Source organism: Salvelinus fontinalis, unplaced genomic scaffold (genome assembly GCF_029448725.1).
Source record: "Salvelinus fontinalis isolate EN_2023a unplaced genomic scaffold, ASM2944872v1 scaffold_0722, whole genome shotgun sequence".
In the NCBI taxonomy this organism is placed as follows: Eukaryota; Metazoa; Chordata; class Actinopteri; order Salmoniformes; family Salmonidae; genus Salvelinus; species Salvelinus fontinalis.
This window is the reverse complement of record NW_026600931.1, coordinates 74,507-97,491: the sequence shown is the minus strand read 5'-3', so window position 1 is coordinate 97,491 and position 22,985 is coordinate 74,507. Positions and strand designations below refer to the sequence as shown.

The 22,985-nt window shown below is 45.2% G+C and overlaps 1 protein-coding gene and 1 non-coding gene across 2 annotated transcripts; one reads left to right on the top strand and one right to left on the bottom strand.

Annotated features, from left to right (window-relative positions):
* Positions 1–6,651: 6,651 nt before the first annotated feature.
* Positions 6,652–22,533, top strand: LOC129847142 (zinc finger CCHC domain-containing protein 7-like; the record flags this gene model as incomplete). Its single annotated transcript, XM_055914958.1, has 4 exons — positions 6,652–6,758; positions 10,678–11,080; positions 14,821–14,987; positions 22,351–22,533. Coding segments are annotated over exons 2-4 (732 nt in total), but the record flags the coding sequence as incomplete, so codon positions are not given.
* trnaa-ugc (transfer RNA alanine (anticodon UGC)) lies at positions 18,617–18,692 on the bottom strand. Its single transcript has one exon. It is a non-coding gene; the product is annotated as a tRNA-Ala (tRNA).
* Positions 22,534–22,985: the final 452 nt, after the last annotated feature.

Sequence of the window (22,985 nt, the reverse complement as noted above, 5' to 3'; positions counted from 1 at the left end):
TGTTGATGACTGGATGTAAATCTGTTAGTTAGCTAGCTACAGAGGGTAGACTACCAGCTGGTCGTTGATGACTGGATGATGTTAATCTGTTAGTTAGCTAGCTACAGAGGGTAGACTATCAGCTGGTCATTGATGACTGGATGATGTAAATCTGTTAGTTAGCTAGCTACAGAGGGTAGACTATCAGCTGGTCATTGATGTTGATGACTGGAGGATGTTAATCTGTTAGTTAGCTAGCTACAGAGGGTAGACTATCAGCTGGTCGTTGATGTTGATGACTGGATGTAAATCTGTTAGTTAGCTAGCAACAGAGGGTAGACTATCAGCTGGTCGTTGATGCCTGGATGATGTTAATCTGTTAGTTAGCTAGATACAGAGGGTAGACTATCAGCTGGTCGTTGATGACTGGATGATGTTAATCTGTTAGTTAGCTAGCTACAGAGGGTAGACTATCAGCTGGTCGTTGATGATGTAAATCTGTTAGTTAGCTAGCTACAGAGGGTAGACTATCAGCTGGTCGTTGATGACTGGATGAGGTTAATCTGTTAGTTAGCTAGCTACAGAGGGTAGACTATCAGCTGGTCGTTGATGCCTGGATGATGTTAATCTGTTAGTTAGCTAGCTACAGAGGGTAGACTATCAGCTGGTCGTTGATGACTGGATGATGTTAATCTGTTAGTTAGCTAGCTACAGAGGGTAGACTATCAGCTGGTCGTTGATGTTGATGACTGTATGATGTTAATCTGTTAGTTAGCTAGCTACAGAGGGTAGACTATCAGCTGGTCGTTGATGACTGGATGATGTTAATCTGTTAGTTAGCTAGCTACAGAGGGTAGACTATCAGCTGGTCGTTGATGTTCACGCCTGGATGATGTAAATCTGTTAGTTAGCTAGCTACAGAGGGTAGACTACCAGCTGGTCGTTGATGTTGATGACTGGATGATGTAAATCTGTTAGTTAGCTAGCTACAGAGGGTAGACTATCAGCTGGTCGTTGATGACTGGAGGATGTAAATCTGTTAGTTAGCTAGCTACAGAGGGTAGACTATCAGCTGGTCGTTGATGTTGATGACTGGATGATGTTAATCTGTTAGTTAGCTAGCTACAGAGGGTAGACTATCAGCTGGTCGTTGATGACTGGATGATGTAAATCTGTTAGTTAGCTAGCTACAGAGGGTAGGCTATCAGCTGGTCGTTGATGTTGATGACTGGATGATGTTAATCTGTTAGTTAGCTAGCTACAGAGGGTAGACTATCAGCTGGTCGTTGATGACTGGATGAGGTTAATCTGTTAGTTAGCTAGCTACAGAGGGTAGACTATCAGCTGGTCGTTGATGCCTGGATGATGTTAATCTGTTAGTTAGCTAGCTACAGAGGGTAGACTATCAGCTGGTCGTTGATGACTGGATGATGTTAATCTGTTAGTTAGCTAGCTACAGAGGGTAGACTATCAGCTGGTCGTTGATGTTGATGACTGGATGATGTTAATCTGTTAGTTAGCTAGCTACAGAGGGTAGACTATCAGCTGGTCGTTGATGACTGGATGATGTTAATCTGTTAGTTAGCTAGCTACAGAGGGTAGACTATCAGCTGGTCGTTGATGTTCACGCCTGGATGATGTAAATCTGTTAGTTAGCTAGCTACAGAGGGTAGACTACCAGCTGGTCGTTGATGTTGATGACTGGATGATGTAAATCTGTTAGTTAGCTAGCTACAGAGGGTAGACTATCAGCTGGTCGTTGATGACTGGAGGATGTAAATCTGTTAGTTAGCTAGCTACAGAGGGTAGACTATCAGCTGGTCGTTGATGTTGATGACTGGATGATGTTAATCTGTTAGTTAGCTAGCTACAGAGGGTAGACTATCAGCTGGTCGTTGATGACTGGATGATGTTAATCTGTTAGTTAGCTAGCTACAGAGGGTAGACTACCAGCTGGTCGTTGATGACTGGATGATGTAAATCTGTTAGTTAGCTAGCTACAGAGGGTAGACTATCAGCTGGTCGTTGATGTTGATGACTGGATGATGTTAATCTGTTAGTTAGCTAGCTACAGAGGGTAGACTATCAGCTGGTCGTTGATGACTGGATGATGTAAATCTGTTAGTTAGCTAGCTACAGAGGGTAGGCTATCAGCTGGTCGTTGATGTTGATGACTGGATGATGTTAATCTGTTAGTTAGCTAGCTACAGAGGGTAGACTATCAGCTGGTCGTTGATGACTGGATGATGTAAATCTGTTAGTTAGCTAGCTACAGAGGGTAGACTATCAGCTGGTCGTTGATGTTGATGACTGGATGTTAATCTGTTAGTTAGCTAGCTACAGAGGGTAGACTATCAGCTGGTCGTTGATGACTGGATGATGTTAATCTGTTAGTTAGCTAGCTACAGAGGGTAGACTATCAGCTGGTCGTTGATGTTGATGACTGGATGATGTATATCTGTTAGTTAGCTAGCTACAGAGGGTAGACTATCAGCTGGTCGTTGATGTTGATGACTGGATGATGTAAATCTGTTAGTTAGCTAGCTACAGAGGGTAGACTATCAGCTGGTCGTTGATGACTGGATGATGTTAATCTGTTAGTTAGCTAGCTACAGAGGGTAGACTATCAGCTGGTCGTTGATGACTGGATGATGTAAATCTGTTAGTTAGCTAGCTACAGACGGTAGACTATCAGCTGGTCGTTGATGTTAATGACTGGATGATGTTAATCTGTTAGTTAGCTAGCTACAGAGGGTAGACTATCAGCTGGTCGTTGATGACTGGATGATGTATATCTGTTAGTTAGCTAGCTACAGAGGGTAGACTATCAGCTGGTCATTGATGTTGATGACTGGATGATGTAAATCTGTTAGTTAGCTAGCTACAGAGGGTAGACTATCAGCTGGTCGTTGATGTTGATGACTGGATGATGTAAATCTGTTAGTTAGCTAGCTACAGAGGGTAGACTATCAGCTGGTCGTTGATGACTGGATGATGTAAATCTGTAAGTTAGCTAGCTACAGAGGGTAGACTATCAGCTGGTCGTTGATGTTGATGACTGGATGATGTAAATCTGTTAGTTAGCTAGCTACAGAGGGTAGACTATCAGCTGGTCGTTGATGTTGATGACTGGATGGTGTTAATCTGTTAGTTAGCTAGCTACAGAGGGTAGACTATCAGCTGGTCGTTGATGACTGGATGATGTTAATCTGTTAGTTAGCTAGCTACAGAGGGTAGACTATCAGCTGGTCGTTGATGACTGGATGATGTTAATCTGTTAGTTAGCTAGCTACAGAGGGTAGACTATCAGCTGGTCGTTGATGACTGGATGATGTAAATCTGTTAGTTAGCTAGCTACATAGGGTAGACTATCAGCTGGTCGTTGATGTTGACGACTGGATGTAAATCTGTTAAGTTAGCTATCTCCATTTTATTTTACTGATTGTGATTTACCTCTTTGTCTTTCTGCCTCTGCTGCACGCATCAGCCAACCGGACCAAATATTAACGATGATGTAGGTTTAAATCAAGTGTTAATCACATCGTATGCTTCTGTAGCAGTACTGTTGATATTTAAAACAAAGTAGCTATCTCCAAACACAGGGGACTACATCTTTCAAGCCCTGGCATGTTTGGATACCGGGCGCAATCTCTCCGTACAGGGGCAGATCAACAAATTCAAACTGTGGGGGAAACCCTTCTTCAAAGAACCCCCCTCCCCCATTATTGGTTCCTCAAAAAAAAAACTTTTGGGGTAAATATTTGTCCCCCCCATTATTATAAATAATAATCAGCATAACAACAAAAACAATAACAACAATAGCAACAATAGTAACAACAACAACAACAATAATAACAACAACAATAATAATAACAACAACAATAATAACACCAACAATAATAATAACAACAACAACAACAATAATAACAACAACAACAATAATAACAACAACAATAATAATAACAACAACAACACCAACAACAACAACACCAACAATAATAATAACAACAACAACAACAATAATAATAATAACAACAACACCAACAACACCAACAATAATAACAACAACAATAACAACAATAACAACAACAACAACACCAACAACAACAATAATAATAACAACAACAACAACAACAACAACAATAACAGCAATATTTTAGTTGTCTGTGTTTATTATGATTTTAAGCGGCAAAGCAAAATTCCGAAAAATCGTAAAAAACGAGGTAAACTCCCAGCCCCAAGTCCAATAGGTCTGGCGTGTTGATGTGTTGATGTGTCATCTATAGGTTATCCATAGCCAGAATGATGTGTCATCTATAGGTTATCCATAGCCAGAATGATGTGTCATCAATAGGTTATCCATAGCCAGAATGATGTGTCATCTATAGGTTATCCATAGCCAGAATGATGTGTCATCTATAGGTTATCCATAGCCAGAATGATGTGTCATCTATAGGTTATCCATAGCCAGAATGATGTGTCATCTATAGGTTATCCATAGCCAGAATGATGTGTCATCTATTGGTTATCCATAGCCAGAATGATGTGTCATCTATAGGTTATCCATAGCCAGAATGATGTGTCATCTATAGGTTATCCATAGCCAGAATGATGTGTCATCTATAGGTTATCCATAGCCAGAATGATGTGTCATCTATAGGTTATCCATAGCCAGAATGATGTGTTATCTATAGGTTATCCATAGCCAGAATGATGTGTCATCTATAGGTTATCCATAGCCAGAATGATGTGTCATCTATAGGTTATCCATAGCCAGAATGATGTGTCATCTATAGGTTATCCATAGCCAGAATGATGTGTCATCTATAGGTTATCCATAGCCAGAATGATGTGTCATCTATAGGTTATCCATAGCCAGAATGATGTGTCATCTATAGGTTATCCATAGCCAGAATGATGTGTCATCTATAGGTTATCCATAGCCAGAATGATGTGTCATCTATAGGTTATCCATAGCCAGAATGATGTGTCATCTATAGGTTATCCATAGCCAGAATGATGTGTCATCTATAGGTTATCCATAGCCAGAATGATGTGTCATCTATAGGTTATCCATAGCCAGAATGATGTGTCATCTATAGGTTATCCATAGCCAGAATGATGTGTCATCTATAGGTTATCCATAGCCAGAATGATGTGTCATCTATAGGTTATCCATAGCCAGAATGATGTGTCATCTATAGGTTATCCATAGCCAGAATGATGTGTCATCTATAGGTTATCCATAGCCAGAATGATGTGTCATCTATAGGTTATCCATAGCCAGAATGATGTGTCATCGCATGGTGACCAAATAGGTTTCCTGTTATTTCATCAGAGGTGTAAGGAGGGGGAAGGTCTGTGAATACAAAAAACATATATAATTATACAAATAATTAACAAAATATGCACTTTTTTTTTGTGGTAAAAATTATGTAAATTAAAAACGGTTCACTTTTTGGACACCCGGTTTTCACACACATACCTTGTCCGTGATGAAAAGGCCTCTGGGATTTTTCATTAAACAGGGAGGAGGAAGATGGCTGCTGTGACTGAGTCCCGGAACGTTCTAGAGAAACCGTTCATTACAATCAACTGTGGATGACACTGTATAACATTATGAGACAAACCAATACCAATTGTACATACCTTTGTGTGTCTGCTGGTCAGTATACCTATAGACACAGACAGACACATACAGTGTATTCGGAAAGTATTCAGACCCCTTGACTTTTTCCACATTTTGTTACGTTTTCAGCCTTATCCTAAAATGGATTAAAATTAAACATTTTCCTCATCAATCTACACAGAATACCCCATAACGACAAAGCGAAAACAGGTTTCTAAAATTTTTAGCAAATGTATAAAAAAGATCAAACCTTATTTACATAAGTATTCAAACCCTTTGCTATGAGACTCGAAATTGAGCTCAGGTGCATCCTGTTTCCATTGATCATCCTTGAGATGTTTCTACAACTTCACTCCAACAATCAGGCCTTACGTCTGGAGGAAACATTGCATCATCCCTACGGTGAAGCATGGTGGTGGCAGCATCATGCTGTGGGGATGTTTTTCAGCAGGCAGGAACTGGGAGACTAGTCAGGATTGAGGGGAAAGATGAACGGAGCAAAGTACAGAGAGATCCTTGATTTAAAAAAAACTGCAGTTATTTTTTTAAATGTACATTTATATAATAATAACATTTAACCTTTCTTTAACTAGGCAAGTCAGTTAAGAACAAATTCTTATTTACAATGACTGCCTACCTTGGCCAAACCCCGGAATGACGCTGGGCCAATTGTGTCGCCGCCCTATGAGACTCCCAATCACTGTGGGTTGTGATGCAGCCTAGAAATCGAACCAGGGTCCGTAGTGACATCGCTAGCACTGAGATGCAGTGCGTTAGACCACTGCACCACACGGGAGCTTCAAGGAATGTTGAGGATCTTAGAAGAACCCTTAAAAAAAGAAAACTCATATTTATAGGGGTTTAATGTGATATGAATAGACTATGATAATCTTAATAAATTGATAAACGGTGACGTTATATCAAACATGAAGACTATTCCACATATTTGTTTTAGGCCGACATCAAAGTTTACTAGGCTACCTTTCATCAAAATTGTCTTGACACTGTCTGAACTCAGACACGCACAGTCGGCTCCCTGGGAAAGGTCACGGTTGGCCCAAACAGATTTTCTCTCTCCACAACCCCGGAAGTGGCTAGCATGCGAGCAAACGAGTGAAGTACTCTTGTGAGTCCTGCAAGTTATAAACCGGTGAGTTGATTTTATCCGTTGGAACCAACGAGATATGTGCATGTATTTTGCCGTACTAAAGATAACCGGAGAGGTGCCGGTTGTTTGTGAATCCGTCGCGAGTGTGGAACAGAGTGATTTGTTTACATGCCGCCGGCCTTTCATAAACACGTGGGGTGCACATAAACCGATGCTAACATATTAGCCTACTGGTTAGTTAACAGAACACTTTCGATATCATCAAACTAATTTGATAAGTAAGTCCGCATGTCGTAACTGAAATTACAGGCTAGTTGAACATCACGTTTCATAACGTCTTCTTTCACATGCCCCACTTTTAGTGTTAGTGGATGTTAGCAGAGGTGTGTTAGCCAGTTAGCTAGCTAGTATGTGAGCATGTCTTGTTATGTTTATCAAACCTGGCTGTTTGTTTTAGCTGGTCATGTTTACAGTACATACACGTTTAGCAAACTGTGGGCCAGACTGCTTCAGGACTCTCGCCAACTCCTTGGAATTGTCACGCCAAACAGTTTGTTTAACTTGACTACGACAATGGAGTAGTAACGCACCCACCGATCTGGGTTCAGGCTACACGTTTTAATGTTGTGTGTGTGTGTGTCTGTATCCCACGTTAACCAATGTGCCTTTATTGGAAAGTTACTGGCAAGCTCATTGTGTTCCGTTTTGTAACCAGTTATACACGGACTGCAGTCGTCAAAAATCACATATATGATCATGTTTTCAACAGCAGAGACTTCATGTGTATTTTAACACCGACTCTTCTCATCTCTGTTCTGAACTCTGTTGGGCCGTTTGTCATTGTGTTAGCGGAGCCGTCACCAGGTAAAGCGCTTAAAGAGGGACACCTGAGTCATCTTGCCTTCTTCTCCCCTCTCCAGAGATTCACAGATCTGGTCACTGGTGGGTGATGTTAATGTCACCTGTTTTCAGGTAGTTCAGGGGGTTTTCACCTATCCAGTCCCCTACAGTATCAGGACCTAATGGGTCATGAATCACCCTGCTTGTAGAAACCCTCCAGACCTTTTAGATGATTTGTCACACACCCCCGATCGTTGCTCGGGAGATAAAGATGAACACTGAAATGTGAAAGGAATCTCCGACACCCTCCGGGATCAGTGCACAATCTTCAGTGGCTGAGCTTTCGTCGGTCAGAACTCGGAGGAAATTGCATTGATTGATCTGGATCAATGCATTGATCCAGACTGTTCTGAGATGCCTTTTCGTTTTCTCAGACGACACACACACCTCATAATTTCCCCGTCCTAGGTCTCTTCTCTCCACACACACACCTCATCATTTCCCCATCCTAGGTCTCTTCTATACACACACACACCTCATCATTTCCCCGTCCTAGGTCTCTTCCCTCCACACACACACCTCATAATTTCTCTGTCCTAGGTCTCTTCTATACACACACACACACCTCATCATTTCCCCGTCCTAGGTCTCTTCTATACACACACACCTCATCATTTCCCCGTCCTTGGTCTCTTCTCTCCACAAACACACCTCACCATTTCTCTGTCTTAGGTCTCTTCTCTCCACACACACACCTCACCATTTCTCTGTCCTAGGTCTCTTCCCTCCACACACACCTCATCATTTCCCCGTCCTAGGTCTCTTCTCTCCACACACACACCTCATCATTTCCCCGTCCTAGGTCTCTTCTCTCCACACACACCTCATCATTTCCCCGTCCTAGGTCTCTTCTCTCCACACACACCTCATAATTTCGCTGTCCTAGGTCTCTTCTCTCCACACACACCTCATCATTTCCCCGTCCTAGGTGTCTTCTCTCCACACACACCTCATCATTTCCCCGTCCTAGGTCTCTTCCCTCCTCACACACCTCATCATTTCCCCGTCCTAGGTCTCTTCTCTCCACACACACACCTCATCATTTCCCCGTCCTAGGTCTCTTCTCTCCACACACACCTCATCATTTCCCCGTCCTAGGTCTCTTCTCTCCACACACACCTCATCATTTCTTCGTCCTAGGTCTCTTCTATACACACACACCTCATCATTTCCCCGTCCTAGGTCTCTTCTCTCCACACACCTCATCATTTCCCCGTCCTAGGTCTCTTCTCTCCACACACACCTCATCATTTCGCCGTCCTAGGTGTCTTCTCTCCACACACCTCATCATTTCCCCGTCCTAGGTCTCTTCTCTCCACACACACCTCATAATTTCTCTGTCCTAGGTCTCTTCCCTCCACACACACCTCATCATTTCCCCGTCCTAGGTCTCTTCTCTCCACACACACCTCATCATTTCCCCGTCCTAGGTCTCTTCCCTCCACACACACACCTCATCATTTCTCTGTCCTAGGTGTCTTCTCTCCACACACACACCTCATCATTTCCCCGTCCTAGGTCTCTTCTCTCCACACACACCTCATCATTTCCCCGTCCTAGGTGTCTTCTCTCCACACACACACCTCATCATTTCCCCGTCCTAGGTCTCTTCTCTCCACACACACCTCATCATTTCCCCGTCCTAGGTCTCTTCTCTCCACACACACCTCATCATTTCCCCGTCCTAGGTCTCTCCACACACACACCTCATCATTTCCCCCGTCCTAGGTCTCTTCTCTCCACACACACCTCATCATTTCCCGTCCTAGGTCTCTTCTATCCACACACACACACTCTCTGTCCTCTATCCTTATTCCCTGGGTGGCTGTCTGTGAGCGGTCAGCGTGGCGTTTCCAGGGCAATGGCGCTCTAGGAGCCAATCATCTCTGGCCATCATGGCACAGATACGCAGCACTGGCCAGGGCAATGGACCTCACAACCCCTCTCTCTCACACACACACACACACACACACACACACACACACACACACACACACACACACACACACACACACACACACACACACACACACACACACACACACACACACACACACACACACACACACACACACATAGGTGTGCAGTCAGACCTGACAGTGAGAACAATTGGGTGACAGGAGGTTGGTGGAGTTCACATTAGTTTTGATGATAATGATGATAATGAGTAGGGTGGAGTTCACATTAGTTTAGATGATAATGAGTAGGGTGGAGTTCACATTAGTTTTGATGATAATGAGTAGGGTGGAGTTCACATTAGTTTTGATGATAATGAGTAGGGTGGAGTTCACATTAGTTTAGATGATAATGAGTAGGGTGGAGTTCACATTAGTTTAGATGATAATGAGTAGGGTGGAGTTCACATTACCTTTGATGATAATGATGATAATGCCAGATTTTCTCCTCTGTCTTCAATGTAAGGGGCTTTATTGACATGGGAAACATATGATAACATTTCCAAAGCAAGTGAAATAGATAAACAATAACAAATAATTAACAGTAAAAATGACATTTACACAAGTTCCAAAATAATAAAGACATTTCAAATGTCATTATGTCTCTCTCTCTCTCTCTCTCTCTCTCTCTCTCTCTCTCTCTCTCTCTCTCTCTCCCTCTGTCTCTCTCTCCTCTCTTCCTGTCCTTTTATCTCTCTGTCTCTCTGTCTCTGTCTGTCTCTCTGTCTCTCTGTCTCTCTCTCTGTCTCTGTCTCTCTCTCTCTCTGTCTCTCTCTCTGTCTCTCTCTCTCTCTCTGTCTCTGTCTCTCTGTCTCTCTCTCTGTCTCTCTCTCTCTCTCTCTGTCTCTCTCTCTGTCTCTCTCTCTGTCTCTCTCTGTCTCTCTCTCTGTCTCTCTCTCTGTCTCTCTCTCTGTCTCTCTCTCTGTCTCTCTCTCTGTCTCTCTCTGTCTCTCTCTCTGTCTCTCTCTCTGTCTCTCTCTCTGTCTCTCTCTCTGTCTCTCTCTGTCTCTCTCTCTGTCTCTCTCTCTGTCTCTCTCTCTGTCTCTCTCTCTCTCTGTCTCTCTGTCTCTCTCTCTCTCTGTCTCTGTCTCTCCCCCCCTCCGCAGGGTGTTGTGACATCTGTGGTGATGTTCGGGGGCTACGTGGACAGGGCGGAGCTAGAGGATGAGCTGTACGGGGAGGAGTCAGAGGGGTCAGAGGTTGACGGCAGCGAACTAGAGTTCAGACTCTACAGCCAACTCCACTACTCCTCTAACCCTGGAGAGAGGGAGGAGGAGGAGGAGGAGGGAGAGGAAGACCGGCGCCTCTCCTCCAGCCACGGAGAGAACCCTGGAGAGAGGGAGGAGGAGGAAGATGGGAGCAAGGCCAAACGACAGCAGCCACCCAAGTCACATGATCATGGTAACAGAGATCTACGGAAACACCTGCTGGGGGACACGGAGCAGAAAAAGCCGAAAGTCAAACAGAAAACCCAACAGGGTATGAAACAGCAGAGAGGTCTCTCCAAAGGTGAGTGTAGAAGTGGTCTGTGTGTTTTATACAGGGCTGTATCCACTCACTGTCTGTACAACTACCCTGTAGTTAGCTAGCTAGGCTAATTGAGTCTGTGTGACTTCCTGTCCTGCAGTTATAAATAACCCCACCTCCATTCAGATGATTAACGAGCAGCCTAGCTAGGCTAATTGAGTCTGTGTGACTTCCTGTCCTGCAGTTATAGATAACCCCACCTCCATTCAGATGATTAACTAGCAGCCTAGCTAGGCTAATTGAGTCTGTGTGACTTCCTGTCCTGCGGTTATAAATAACCCCACCTCCATTCAGATGATTAACTAGCAGCCTAGCTAGGCTAATTGAGTCTGTGTGACTTCCTGTCCTGCAGTTATAGATAACCCCACCTCCATTCAGATGATTAACTAGCAGCCTAGCTAGGCTAATTGAGTCTGTGTGACTTCCTGTCCTGCGGTTATAAATAACCCCACCTCCATTCAGATGATTAACTAGCAGCCTAGCTAGGCTAATTGAGTCTGTGTGACTTCCTGTCCTGCAGTTATAAATAACCCCACCTCCATTCAGATGATTAACTAGCAGCCTAGCTAGGCTAATTGAGTCCGTGTGACTTCCTGTCCTGCAGTTATAAATAACCCCACCTCCATTCAGATGATTAACTAGCAGCCTAGCTACCCGTTGGCTCTTGTTCCTTGTACAATATACTTCTCATTTAACTTCTAGTTGCGTCGTTCTAGTTCCGTCGCTCTAGTTATGTCGTTCTAGTTCCCTCGTTCTAGTTCCCTCGTTCTAGTTCCCTCGTTCTAGTTCCGCCGTTCTAGTTCCGCCGTTCTAGTTCCGTCGCTCTAGTTCCGTCGCTCTAGTTCCGTCGCCCTAGTTCCGGCGCTCTAGTTCCGGCGTTCTAGTTCCGGCGTTCTAGTTCCGGCGTTCTAGTTCCGGCGTTCTAGCTCCGTCGCTCTAGCTCCGTCGCTCTAGTTCCGTCGCTCTAGTTCCGTCCTTCTAGTTCCGTCGCTCTAGTTCCGTCGCTCTAGTTCCGGCGTTCTAGTTCCGGCGTTCTAGTTCCGTCGTTCCAGTTCCATCATACGTGTATATATTTATTCATTAATTCATTGGGGTCCACAGTTCTGGTTCCGTCGTTCTGGTTCCGTCGTTCTGGTTCCGTCGTTCTAGTTCCGTCGTTCTGGTTCGGTCGTTCTGGTTGCGTCGTTCTAGTTCCCTCGTTCTAGTTCCGTCGTTCTAGTTCCGTCGTTCTAGTTCCGTCGTTCTAGTTCGGTCGTTCTGGTTCGGTCGTTCTGGTTCTGTCGTTCTAGTTCCCTCGTTCTAGTTCCGTCGTTCTGGTTCGGTCGTTCTAGTTCCCTCGTTCTAGTTCCGTCGTTCTGGTTCGGTCGTTCTGGTTGCGTCGTTCTAGTTCCCTCGTTCTAGTTCCGTCGTTCTAGTTCCGTCGTTCTGGTTCCGTCGTTCTGGTTCCGTCGTTCTGGTTCCGTCGTTCTAGTTCGGTCGTTCTGGTTCCGTCGTTCTGGTTGCGTCGTTCTGGTTCCGTCGTTCTGGTTCCCTCGTTCTAGTTCCGTCGTTCTAGTTCCGTCGTTCTAGTTCCGTCGTTCTGGTTCGGTCGTTCTGGTTGCGTCGTTCTGGTTGCGTCGTTCTGGTTCCGTCGTTCTGGTTGCGTCGTTCTGGTTCCGTCGTTCTGGTTGCGTCGTTCTGGTTCCGTCGTTCTGGTTGCGTCGTTCTGGTTCCGTCGTTCTGGTTCCGTCGTTCTGGTTCCGTCGTTCTGGTTCCGTCGTTCTGGTTGCGTCGTTCTGGTTGCGTCGTTCTGGTTCGGTCGTTCTGGTTGCGTCGTTCTGGTTCCGTCGTTCTGGTTCCGTCGTTCTGGTTCGGTCGTTCTGTTTCGGTCGTTCTGGTTGCGTCGTTCTGGTTGCGTCGTTCTGGTTGCGTCGTTCTGGTTCCGTCGTTCTGGTTGCGTCGTTCTGGTTCCGTCGTTCTGGTTGCGTCGTTCTGGTTGCGTCGTTCTGGTTCCGTCGTTCTGGTTCCGTCGTTCTGGTTGCGTCGTTCTGGTTGCGTCGTTCTGGTTGCGTCGTTCTGGTTGCGTCGTTCTGGTTCCGTCGTTCTGGTTCCGTCGTTCTGGTTCCGTCGTTCTGGTTCCGTCGTTCTGGTTGCGTCGTTCTGGTTCCGTCGTTCTGGTTCCGTCGTTCTGGTTGCGTCGTTCTGGTTCCGTCGTTCTGGTTCCGTCGTTCTGGTTGCGTCGTTCTGGTTCCGTCGTTCTGGTTCCGTCGTTCTGGTTCCGTCGTTCTGGTTGCGTCGTTCTGGTTCCGTCGTTCTGGTTGCGTCGTTCTGGTTGCGTCGTTCTGGTTGCGTCGTTCTGGTTGCGTCGTTCTGGTTGCGTCGTTCTGGTTCCGTCGTTCTGGTTCCGTCGTTCTGGTTGCGTCGTTCTGGTTGCGTCGTTCTGGTTCCGTCGTTCTGGTTGCGTCGTTCTGGTTGCGTCGTTCTGGTTCCGTCGTTCTGGTTCCGTCGTTCTGGTTGCGTCGTTCTGGTTGCGTCGTTCTGGTTCCGTCGTTCTGGTTCCGTCGTTCTGGTTCCGTCGTTCTGGTTCCGTCGTTCTGGTTGCGTCGTTCTGGTTGCGTCGTTCTGGTTCCGTCGTTCTGGTTGCGTCGTTCTGGTTGCGTCGTTCTGGTTGCGTCGTTCTGGTTCCGTCGTTCTGGTTGCGTCGTTCTGGTTGCGTCGTTCTGGTTCCGTCGTTCTGGTTCCGTCGTTCTGGTTCCGTCGTTCTGGTTGCGTCGTTCTGGTTCCGTCGTTCTGGTTCCGTCGTTCTGGTTCCGTCGTTCTGGTTGCGTCGTTCTGGTTGCGTCGTTCTGGTTGCGTCGTTCTGGTTCCGTCGTTCTGGTTCCGTCGTTCTGGTTGCGTCGTTCTGGTTCCGTCGTTCTGGTTGCGTCGTTCTGGTTGCGTCGTTCTGGTTCCGTCGTTCTGGTTCCGTCGTTCTGGTTGCGTCGTTCTGGTTCCGTCGTTCTGGTTCCGTCGTTCTGGTTCCGTCGTTCTGGTTGCGTCGTTCTGGTTGCGTCGTTCTGGTTCCGTCGTTCTGGTTGCGTCGTTCTGGTTGCGTCGTTCTGGTTCCGTCGTTCTGGTTGCGTCGTTCTGGTTGCGTCGTTCTGGTTGCGTCGTTCTGGTTGCGTCGTTCTGGTTGCGTCGTTCTGGTTGCGTCGTTCTGGTTCCGTCGTTCTGGTTGCGTCGTTCTGGTTGCGTCGTTCTGGTTGCGTCGTTCTGGTTGCGTCGTTCTGGTTCCGTCGTTCTGGTTCCGTCGTTCTGGTTGCGTCGTTCTGGTTGCGTCGTTCTGGTTGCGTCGTTCTGGTTGCGTCGTTCTGGTTGCGTCGTTCTGGTTGCGTCGTTCTGGTTGCGTCGTTCTGGTTCGGTCGTTCTGGTTCGGTCGTTCTGGTTCGGTCGTTCTGGTTCCGTCGTTCTGGTTGCGTCGTTCTGGTTCCGTCGTTCTGGTTGCGTCGTTCTGGTTGCGTCGCTCTAGTTCCGTCGTTCTAGTTCCAGTTCCATCATACATGTATATATTTATTCATTAATTCATTGGGCTTCAGTGTGGACTGAATCTAGGTCCCTGAACGGTTCGGTATAAATACATGTACCTCTATAGTCCTAATTATGATACATAACCATTGTTTCAACGGGTTTATCAGTTATTATTTTGGTGTCCCATTTCCTGCTTTGTAAAAAACCCACCATAACTCCCCTCTATCATTCCGAAGGTGACCCCAGACGTCAAAGGTTGTTCCAGGAGGTCATAGTCATCGACTCGGGTCAAGATGACGTCATCACGGTGTCGGACAACACGGAGGAAGATGACGGGGTGTGTGCCGTGAAAGGTCAGAGGTCAAAGACAGGACCCCCGCAGGCCTCGACCACGGCACCACAGGTACAGAGACAGAGTGTGTGTGTGTGTGTGTGTGTGTGTGTGTGTGTGTGTGTGTGTGTGTGTGTGTGTGTGTCTTCGGCTTGTTCCTCGTGGCCACATTACGTTGTACCAAAAATTTTCGTAGTGACTCCTCTCTAGAAACACCAACCCCTTCTAGACAGTAACATAATGACTCCCTCTGTCTCCCTCTGGTTCAGTATTGATCTCTAGAAACACCAACCCCTTCTAGACAGTAACATAATGTCTCCCTCTGGTACAGTATTGATCTCTAGAAACACCAACCCCTTCTAGACAGTAACATAATGTCTCCCTCTGGAACAGTATTTATCTCTAGAAACACCAACCCCTTCTAGACAGTAACATAATGTCTCCCTCTGGTTCAGTATTGATCTCTAGAAACACCAACCCCTTCTAGACAGTAACATAATGACTCCCTCTGTCTCCCTCTGGAACAGTATTGATCTCTAGAAACACCAACCCCTTCTAGACAGTAACATAATGTCTCCCTCTGGTTCAGTATTGATCTCTAGAAACACCAACCCCTTCTAGACAGTAACATAATGTCTCCCTCTGGTTCAGTATTGATCTCTAGAAACACCAACCCCTTCTAGACAGTAACATAATGACTCCCTCTGGGACAGTATTGATCTCTAGAAACACCAACCCCTTCTAGACAGTAACATAATGTCTCCCTCTGGGACAGTATTGATCTCTAGAAACACCAACCCCTTCTAGACAGTAACATAATGTCTCCCTCTGTCTCCCTCTGGTACAGTATTGATCTCTAGAAACACCAACCCCTTCTAGACAGTAACATAATGTCTCCCTCTGGGACAGTATTGATCTCTAGAAACACCAACCCCTTCTAGACAGTAACATAATGTCTCCCTCTGGTTCAGTATTGATCTCTAGAAACACCAACCCCTTCTAGACAGTAACATAATGTCTCCCTCTGGTTCAGTATTGATCTCTAGAAACACCAACCCCTTCTAGACAGTAACATAATGACTCCCTCTGGGACAGTATTGATCTCTAGAAACACCAACCCCTTCTAGACAGTAACATAATGTCTCCCTCTGGGACAGTATTGATCTCTAGAAACACCAACCCCTTCTAGACAGTAACATAATGTCTCCCTCTGTCTCCCTCTGGTACAGTATTGATCTCTAGAAACACCAACCCCTTCTAGACAGTAACATAATGTCTCCCTCTGGGACAGTATTGATCTCTAGAAACACCAACCCCTTCTAGACAGTAACATAATGACTCCCTCTGGTTCAGTATTGATCTCTAGAAACACCAACCCCTTCTAGACAGTAACATAATGTCTCCCTCTGGTACAGTATTGATCTCTAGAAACACCAACCCCTTCTAGACAGTAACATAATGACTCCCTCTGTCTCCCTCTGGTTCAGTATTGATCTCTAGAAACACCAACCCCTTCTAGACAGTAACATAATGACTCCCTCTGTCTCCCTCTGGTTCAGTATTGATCTCTAGAAACACCAACCCCTTCTAGACAGTAACATAATGTCTCCCTCTGTCTCCCTCTGGTACAGTATTGATCTCTAGAAACACCAACCCCTTCTAGACAGTAACATAATGTCTCCCTCTGGTACAGTATTGATCTCTAGAAACACCAACCCCTTCTAGACAGTAACATAATGTCTCCCTCTGGTTCAGTATTGATCTCTAGAAACACCAACCCCTTCTAGACAGTAACATAATGACTCCCTCTGGGACAGTATTGATCTCTAGAAACACCAACCCCTTCTAGACAGTAACATAATGTCTCCCTCTGGGACAGTATTGATCTCTAGAAACACCAACCCCTTCTAGACAGTAACATAATGTCTCCCTCTGTCTCCCTCTGGTACAGTATTGATCTCTAGAAACACCAACCCCTTCTAGACAGTAACATAATGACTCCCTCTGTCTCCCTCTGGTACGGTATTGATCTCTAGAAACACCAACCCCTTCTAGACAGTAACATAATGTCTGCCTCTGGTACAGTATTGATCTCTAGAAACACCAACCCCTTCTAGACAGTAACATAATGTCTCCCTCTGGGACAGTATTGATCTCTAGAAACACCAACCCCTTCTAGACAGTAACATAATGTCTCCCTCTGGTACAGTATTGATCTCTAGAAACACCAACCCCTTCTAGACAGTAACATAATGTCTCCCTCTGGTACAGTATTGATCTCTAGTAACACCAACCCCTTCTAGACAGTAACATAATGACTCCCTCTGGTTCAGTATTGATCTCTAGAAACACCAACCCCTTCTAGACAGTAACATAATGTCTCTCTCTGGGACAGTATTGATCTCTAGAAACACCAACCCCTTCTAGACAGTAACATAATGACTCCCTCTGGTACAGTATTGATCTCTAGAAACACCAACCCCTTCTAGACAGTAACATAATGACTCCCTCTGGTACAGTATTGATCTCTAGAAACACCAACCCCTTCTAGACAGTAACATAATGACTCCCTCTGGGACAGTATTGATCTCTAGAAACACCAACCCCTTCTAGACAGTAACATAATGACTCCCTCTGGTACAGTATTGATCTCTAGAAACACCAACCCCTTCTAGACAGTAACATAATGACTCCCTCTGTCTCCCTCTGGTACAGTATTGATCTCTAGAAACACCAACCCCTTCTAGACAGTAACATAATGACTCCCTCTGGGACAGTATTGATCTCTAGAAACACCAACCCCTTCTAGACAGTAACATAATGTCTCCCTCTGGTACAGTATTGATCTCTAGAAACACCAACCCCTTCTAGACAGTAACATAATGACTCCCTCTGGGACAGTATTGATCTCTAGAAACACCAACCCCTTCTAGACAGTAACATAATGACTCCCTCTGGTACAGTATTGATCTCTAGAAACACCAACCCCTTCCAGACAGTAACATAATGTCTCCCTCTGTCTCCCTCTGGTACAGTATTGATCTCTAGAAACACCAACCCCTTCTAGACAGTAACATAATGACTCCCTCTGGTACAGTATTGATCTCTAGAAACACCAACCCCTTCTAGACAGTAACATAATGTCTCCCTCTGTCTCCCTCTGGGACGGTATTGATCTCTAGAAACACCAACCCCTTCTAGACAGTAACATAATGACTCCCTCTGGTACAGTATTGATCTCTAGAAACACCAACCCCTTCTAGACAGTAACATAATGACTCCCTCTGTCTCCCTCTGGTACAGTATTGATCTCTAGAAACACCAACCCCTTCTAGACAGTAACATAATGTCTCCCTCTGGTACAGTATTGATCTCTAGAAACACCAACCCCTTCTAGACAGTAACATAATGTCTCCCTCTGGTACAGTATTGATCTCTAGTAACACCAACCCCTTCTAGACAGTAACAAAATGACTCCCTCTGGTACAGTATTGATCTCTAGTAACACCAACCCCTTCTAGACAGTAACAAAATGACTCCCTCTGGTACAGTATTGATCTCTAGAAACACCAACCCCTTCTAGACAGTAACATAATGACTCCCTCTGGGACAGTATTGATTTTACATTTACATTTAAGTCATTTAGCAGACGCTCTTATCCAGAGCGACTTACAAGTACATACATTCATACTTTTTTGTACTGGCCCCCCGTGGGAATCGAACCCACAACCCTGGCGTTGCAAGCGCCATGCTCTACCAACTGAGCCACACGGGGCCCCCATTGATCTCTAGAAACACCAGCCCCTTCTAGACAGTAACATAATGACTCCCTCTGTCTCCCTCTGGTACAGTATTGATCTCTAGAAACACCAAGCCCTTCTAGACAGTAACATAATGACTCCCTCTGTCTCCCTCTGGTACAGTATTGATCTCTAGAAACACCAACCCCTTCTAGACAGTAACATAATGACTCCCTCTGTCTCCCTCTGGTACAGTATTGATCTCTAGAAACACCAAGCCCTTCTAGACAGTAACATAATGACTCCCTCTGTCTCCCTCTGGTACAGTATTGATCTCTAGAAACACCAACCCCTTCTAGACAGTAACATAATGACTCCCTCTGGTACAGTATTGATCTCTAGAAACACCAACCCCTTCTAGACAGTAACATAATGACTCCCTCTGGGACAGTATTGATCTCTAGAAACACCAACCCCTTCTAGACAGTAACATACTGTCTCCCTCTGGTACAGTATTGATCTCTAGAAACACCAACCCCTTCTAGACAGTAACATAATGACTCCCTCTGTCTCCCTCTGGTTCAGTATTGATCTCTAGAAACACCAACCCCTTCTAGACAGTAACATAATGTCTCCCTCTGGTACAGTATTGATCTCTAGAAACACCAACCCCTTCTAGACAGTAACATAATGTCTCCCTCTGGTACAGTATTGATCTCTAGAAACACCAACCCCTTCTAGACAGTAACATAATGTCTCCCTCTGTGACTCTGGTACAGTATTGATCTCTAGAAACACCAACCCCTTCTAGACAGTAACATAATGTCTCTCTCTGGGACAGTATTGATCTCTAGAAACACCAACCCCTTCTAGACAGTAACATAATGTCTCCCTCTGGGACAGTATTGATCTCTAGAAACACCAACCCCTTCTAGACAGTAACATAATGACTCCCTCTGGTACAGTATTGATCTCTAGAAACACCAACCCCTTCTAGACAGTAACATAATGACTCCCTCTGGTTCAGTATTGATCTCTAGAAACACCAACCCCTTCTAGACAGTAACATAATGTCTCCCTCTGGTACAGTATTGATCTCTAGAAACACCAACCCCTTCTAGACAGTAACATAATGACTCCCTCTGGTACGGTATTGATCTCTAGTAACACCAACCCCTTCTAGACAGTAACATACTGACTCCCTCTGGTTCAGTATTGATCTCTAGAAACACCAACCCCTTCTAGACAGTAACATAATGACTCCCTCTGGTACGGTATTGATCTCTAGTAACACCAACCCCTTCTAGACAGTAACATACTGACTCCCTCTGGTTCAGTATTGATCTCTAGAAACACCAACCCCTTCTAGACAGTAACATAATGACTCCCTCTGGTACAGTATTGATCTCTAGAAACACCAACCCCTTCTAGACAGTAACATAATGACTCCCTCTGTCTGCCTCTGGTACAGTATTGATCTCTAGAAACACCAACCCCTTCTAGACAGTAACATAATGACTCCCTCTGGTACAGTATTGATCTCTAGAAACACCAACCCCTTCTAGACAGTAACATACTGACTCCCTCTGTCTCCCTCTGGTTCAGTATTGATCTCTAGAAACACCAACCCCTTCTAGACAGTAACATAATGTCTCCCTCTGGTACAGTATTGATCTCTAGAAACACCAACCCCTTCTAGACAGTAACATAATGTCTCCCTCTGTCTCCCTCTGGTTCAGTATTGATCTCTAGAAACACCAACCCCTTCTAGACAGTAACATAATGTCTCCCTCTGGTACAGTATTGATCTCTAGAAACACCAACCCCTTCTAGACAGTAACATAATGACTCCCTCTGGTTCAGTATTGATCTCTAGAAACACCAACCCCTTCTAGACAGTAACATAATGTCTCCCTCTGGTACAGTATTGATCTCTAGAAACACCAACCCCTTCTAGACAGTAACATAATGTCTCCCTCTGTCTCCCTCTGGTTCAGTATTGATCTCTAGAAACACCAACCCCTTCTAGACAGTAACATAATGTCTCCCTCTGGTACAGTATTGATCTCTAGAAACACCAACCCCTTCTAGACAGTAACATAATGACTCCCTCTGTCTCCCTCTGGTACGGTATTGATCTCTAGAAACACCAACCCCTTCTAGACAGTAACATAATGTCTCCCTCTGTCTCCCTCTGGTACAGTATTGATCTCTAGAAACACCAACCCCTTCTAGACAGTAACATAATGACTCCCTCTGTCTCCCTCTGGTACAGAATTGATCTCTAGAAACACCAACCCCTTCTAGACAGTAACATAATGACTCCCTCTGTGCCTCTGGTACAGTATTGATCTCTAGAAACACCAACCCCTTCTAGACAGTAACATAATGACTCCCTCTGGTACAGTATTGATCTCTAGAAACACCAACCCCTTCTAGACAGTAACATAATGTCTCCCTCTGGTACAGTATTGATCTCTAGAAACACCAACCCCTTCTAGACAGTAACATAATGACTCCCTCTGTCTCCCTCTGGTACAGTATTGATCTCTAGAAACACCAACCCCTTCTAGACAGTAACATAATGACTCCCTCTGGGACAGTATTGATCTCTAGAAACACCAACCCCTTCTAGACAGTAACATAATGACTCCCTCTGGTACAGTATTGATCTCTAGAAACACCAACCCCTTCTAGACAGTAACATAATGACTCCCTCTGTCTGCCTCTGGTACAGTATTGATCTCTAGAAACACCAACCCCTTCTAGACAGTAACATAATGACTCCCTCTGGTACAGTATTGATCTCTAGAAACACCAACCCCTTCTAGACAGTAACATAATGTCTCCCTCTGTCTCCCTCTGGGACAGTATTGATCTCTAGAAACACCAACCCCTTCTAGACAGTAACATAATGACTCCCTCTGGGACAGTATTGATCTCTAGAAACACCAACCCCTTCTAGACAGTAACATAATGACTCCCTCTGGGACAGTATTGATCTCTAGAAACACCAACCCCTTCTAGACAGTAACATAATGACTCCCTCTGGTACAGTATTGATCTCTAGAAACACCAACCCCTTCTAGACAGTAACATAATGACTCCCTCTGTCTGCCTCTGGTACAGTATTGATCTCTAGAAACACCAACCCCTTCTAGACAGTAACATAATGACTCCCTCTGGTACAGTATTGATCTCTAGAAACACCAACCCCTTCTAGACAGTAACATAATGTCTCCCTCTGTCTCCCTCTGGGACAGTATTGATCTCTAGAAACACCAACCCCTTCTAGACAGTAACATAATGACTCCCTCTGGTACAGTATTGATCTCTAGAAACACCAACCCCTTCTAGACAGTAACATAATGTCTCCCTCTGGTACAGTATTGATCTCTAGAAACACCAACCCCTTCTAGACAGTAACATAATGACTCCCTCTGGTTCAGTATTGATCTCTAGAAACACCAACCCCTTCTAGAATCAGATCAGCTCCGAAAAAGATCTGATGTGATTGGTCAAAAGAGCAAAAAAATCAGATTTGGACTTCCTGTGTAAATACAGGGTGACAGTACTCCAGACCCAGTATGGTCCAGAACCAATTCCACGCCGGTTCTGATTAACTGGCCGTTGGTACTGCAATCATTAATCATTAATAATACCATTTATTATGTTGTTGTCCGTCCCCCCTTTAGAGAAACCCCGCCCCAAAGAGGAGGTGCTCCGTTGTGGACTCTGACTCGGTGGTGGTGTTGGACTCAGTGGTGTTGGACTCCGGAGCGGACTCTGACAGTCTGGAGAGCTGGATGATTCTAGGCAGCGGGAAACAAGATGGAGACCAGGACATCATACTGAACCTGGAGGGAGAAGGAGACATTAAAGGTAGGGAGGGAGGGAGAAGGAGGAAGGGAGGGAGGGAGGGAGAAGGAGACATTAAAGGGAGGGAGGGAGAAGGAGACATTAAAGGGAGGGAGAAGGAGACATTAAAGGGAGGGAGAAGGAGACATTAAAGGGAGGGAGGGAGAAGGAGACATTAAAGGGAGGGAGGGAGAAGGAGACATTAAAGGGAGGGAGAAGGAGACATTAAAGGGAGGGAGGGAGAAGGAGACATTAAAGGGAGGGAGAAGGAGACATTAAAGGGAGGGAGGGAGAAGGAGACATTAAAGGGAGGGAGGGAGAAGGAGACATTAAAGGGAGGGAGGGAGAAGGAGACATTAAAGGGAGGGAGAAGGAGACATTAAAGGGAGGGAGAAGGAGACATTAAAGGGAGGGAGGGAGAAGGAGACATTAAAGGGAGGGAGGGAGAAGGAGACATTAAAGGGAGGGAGGG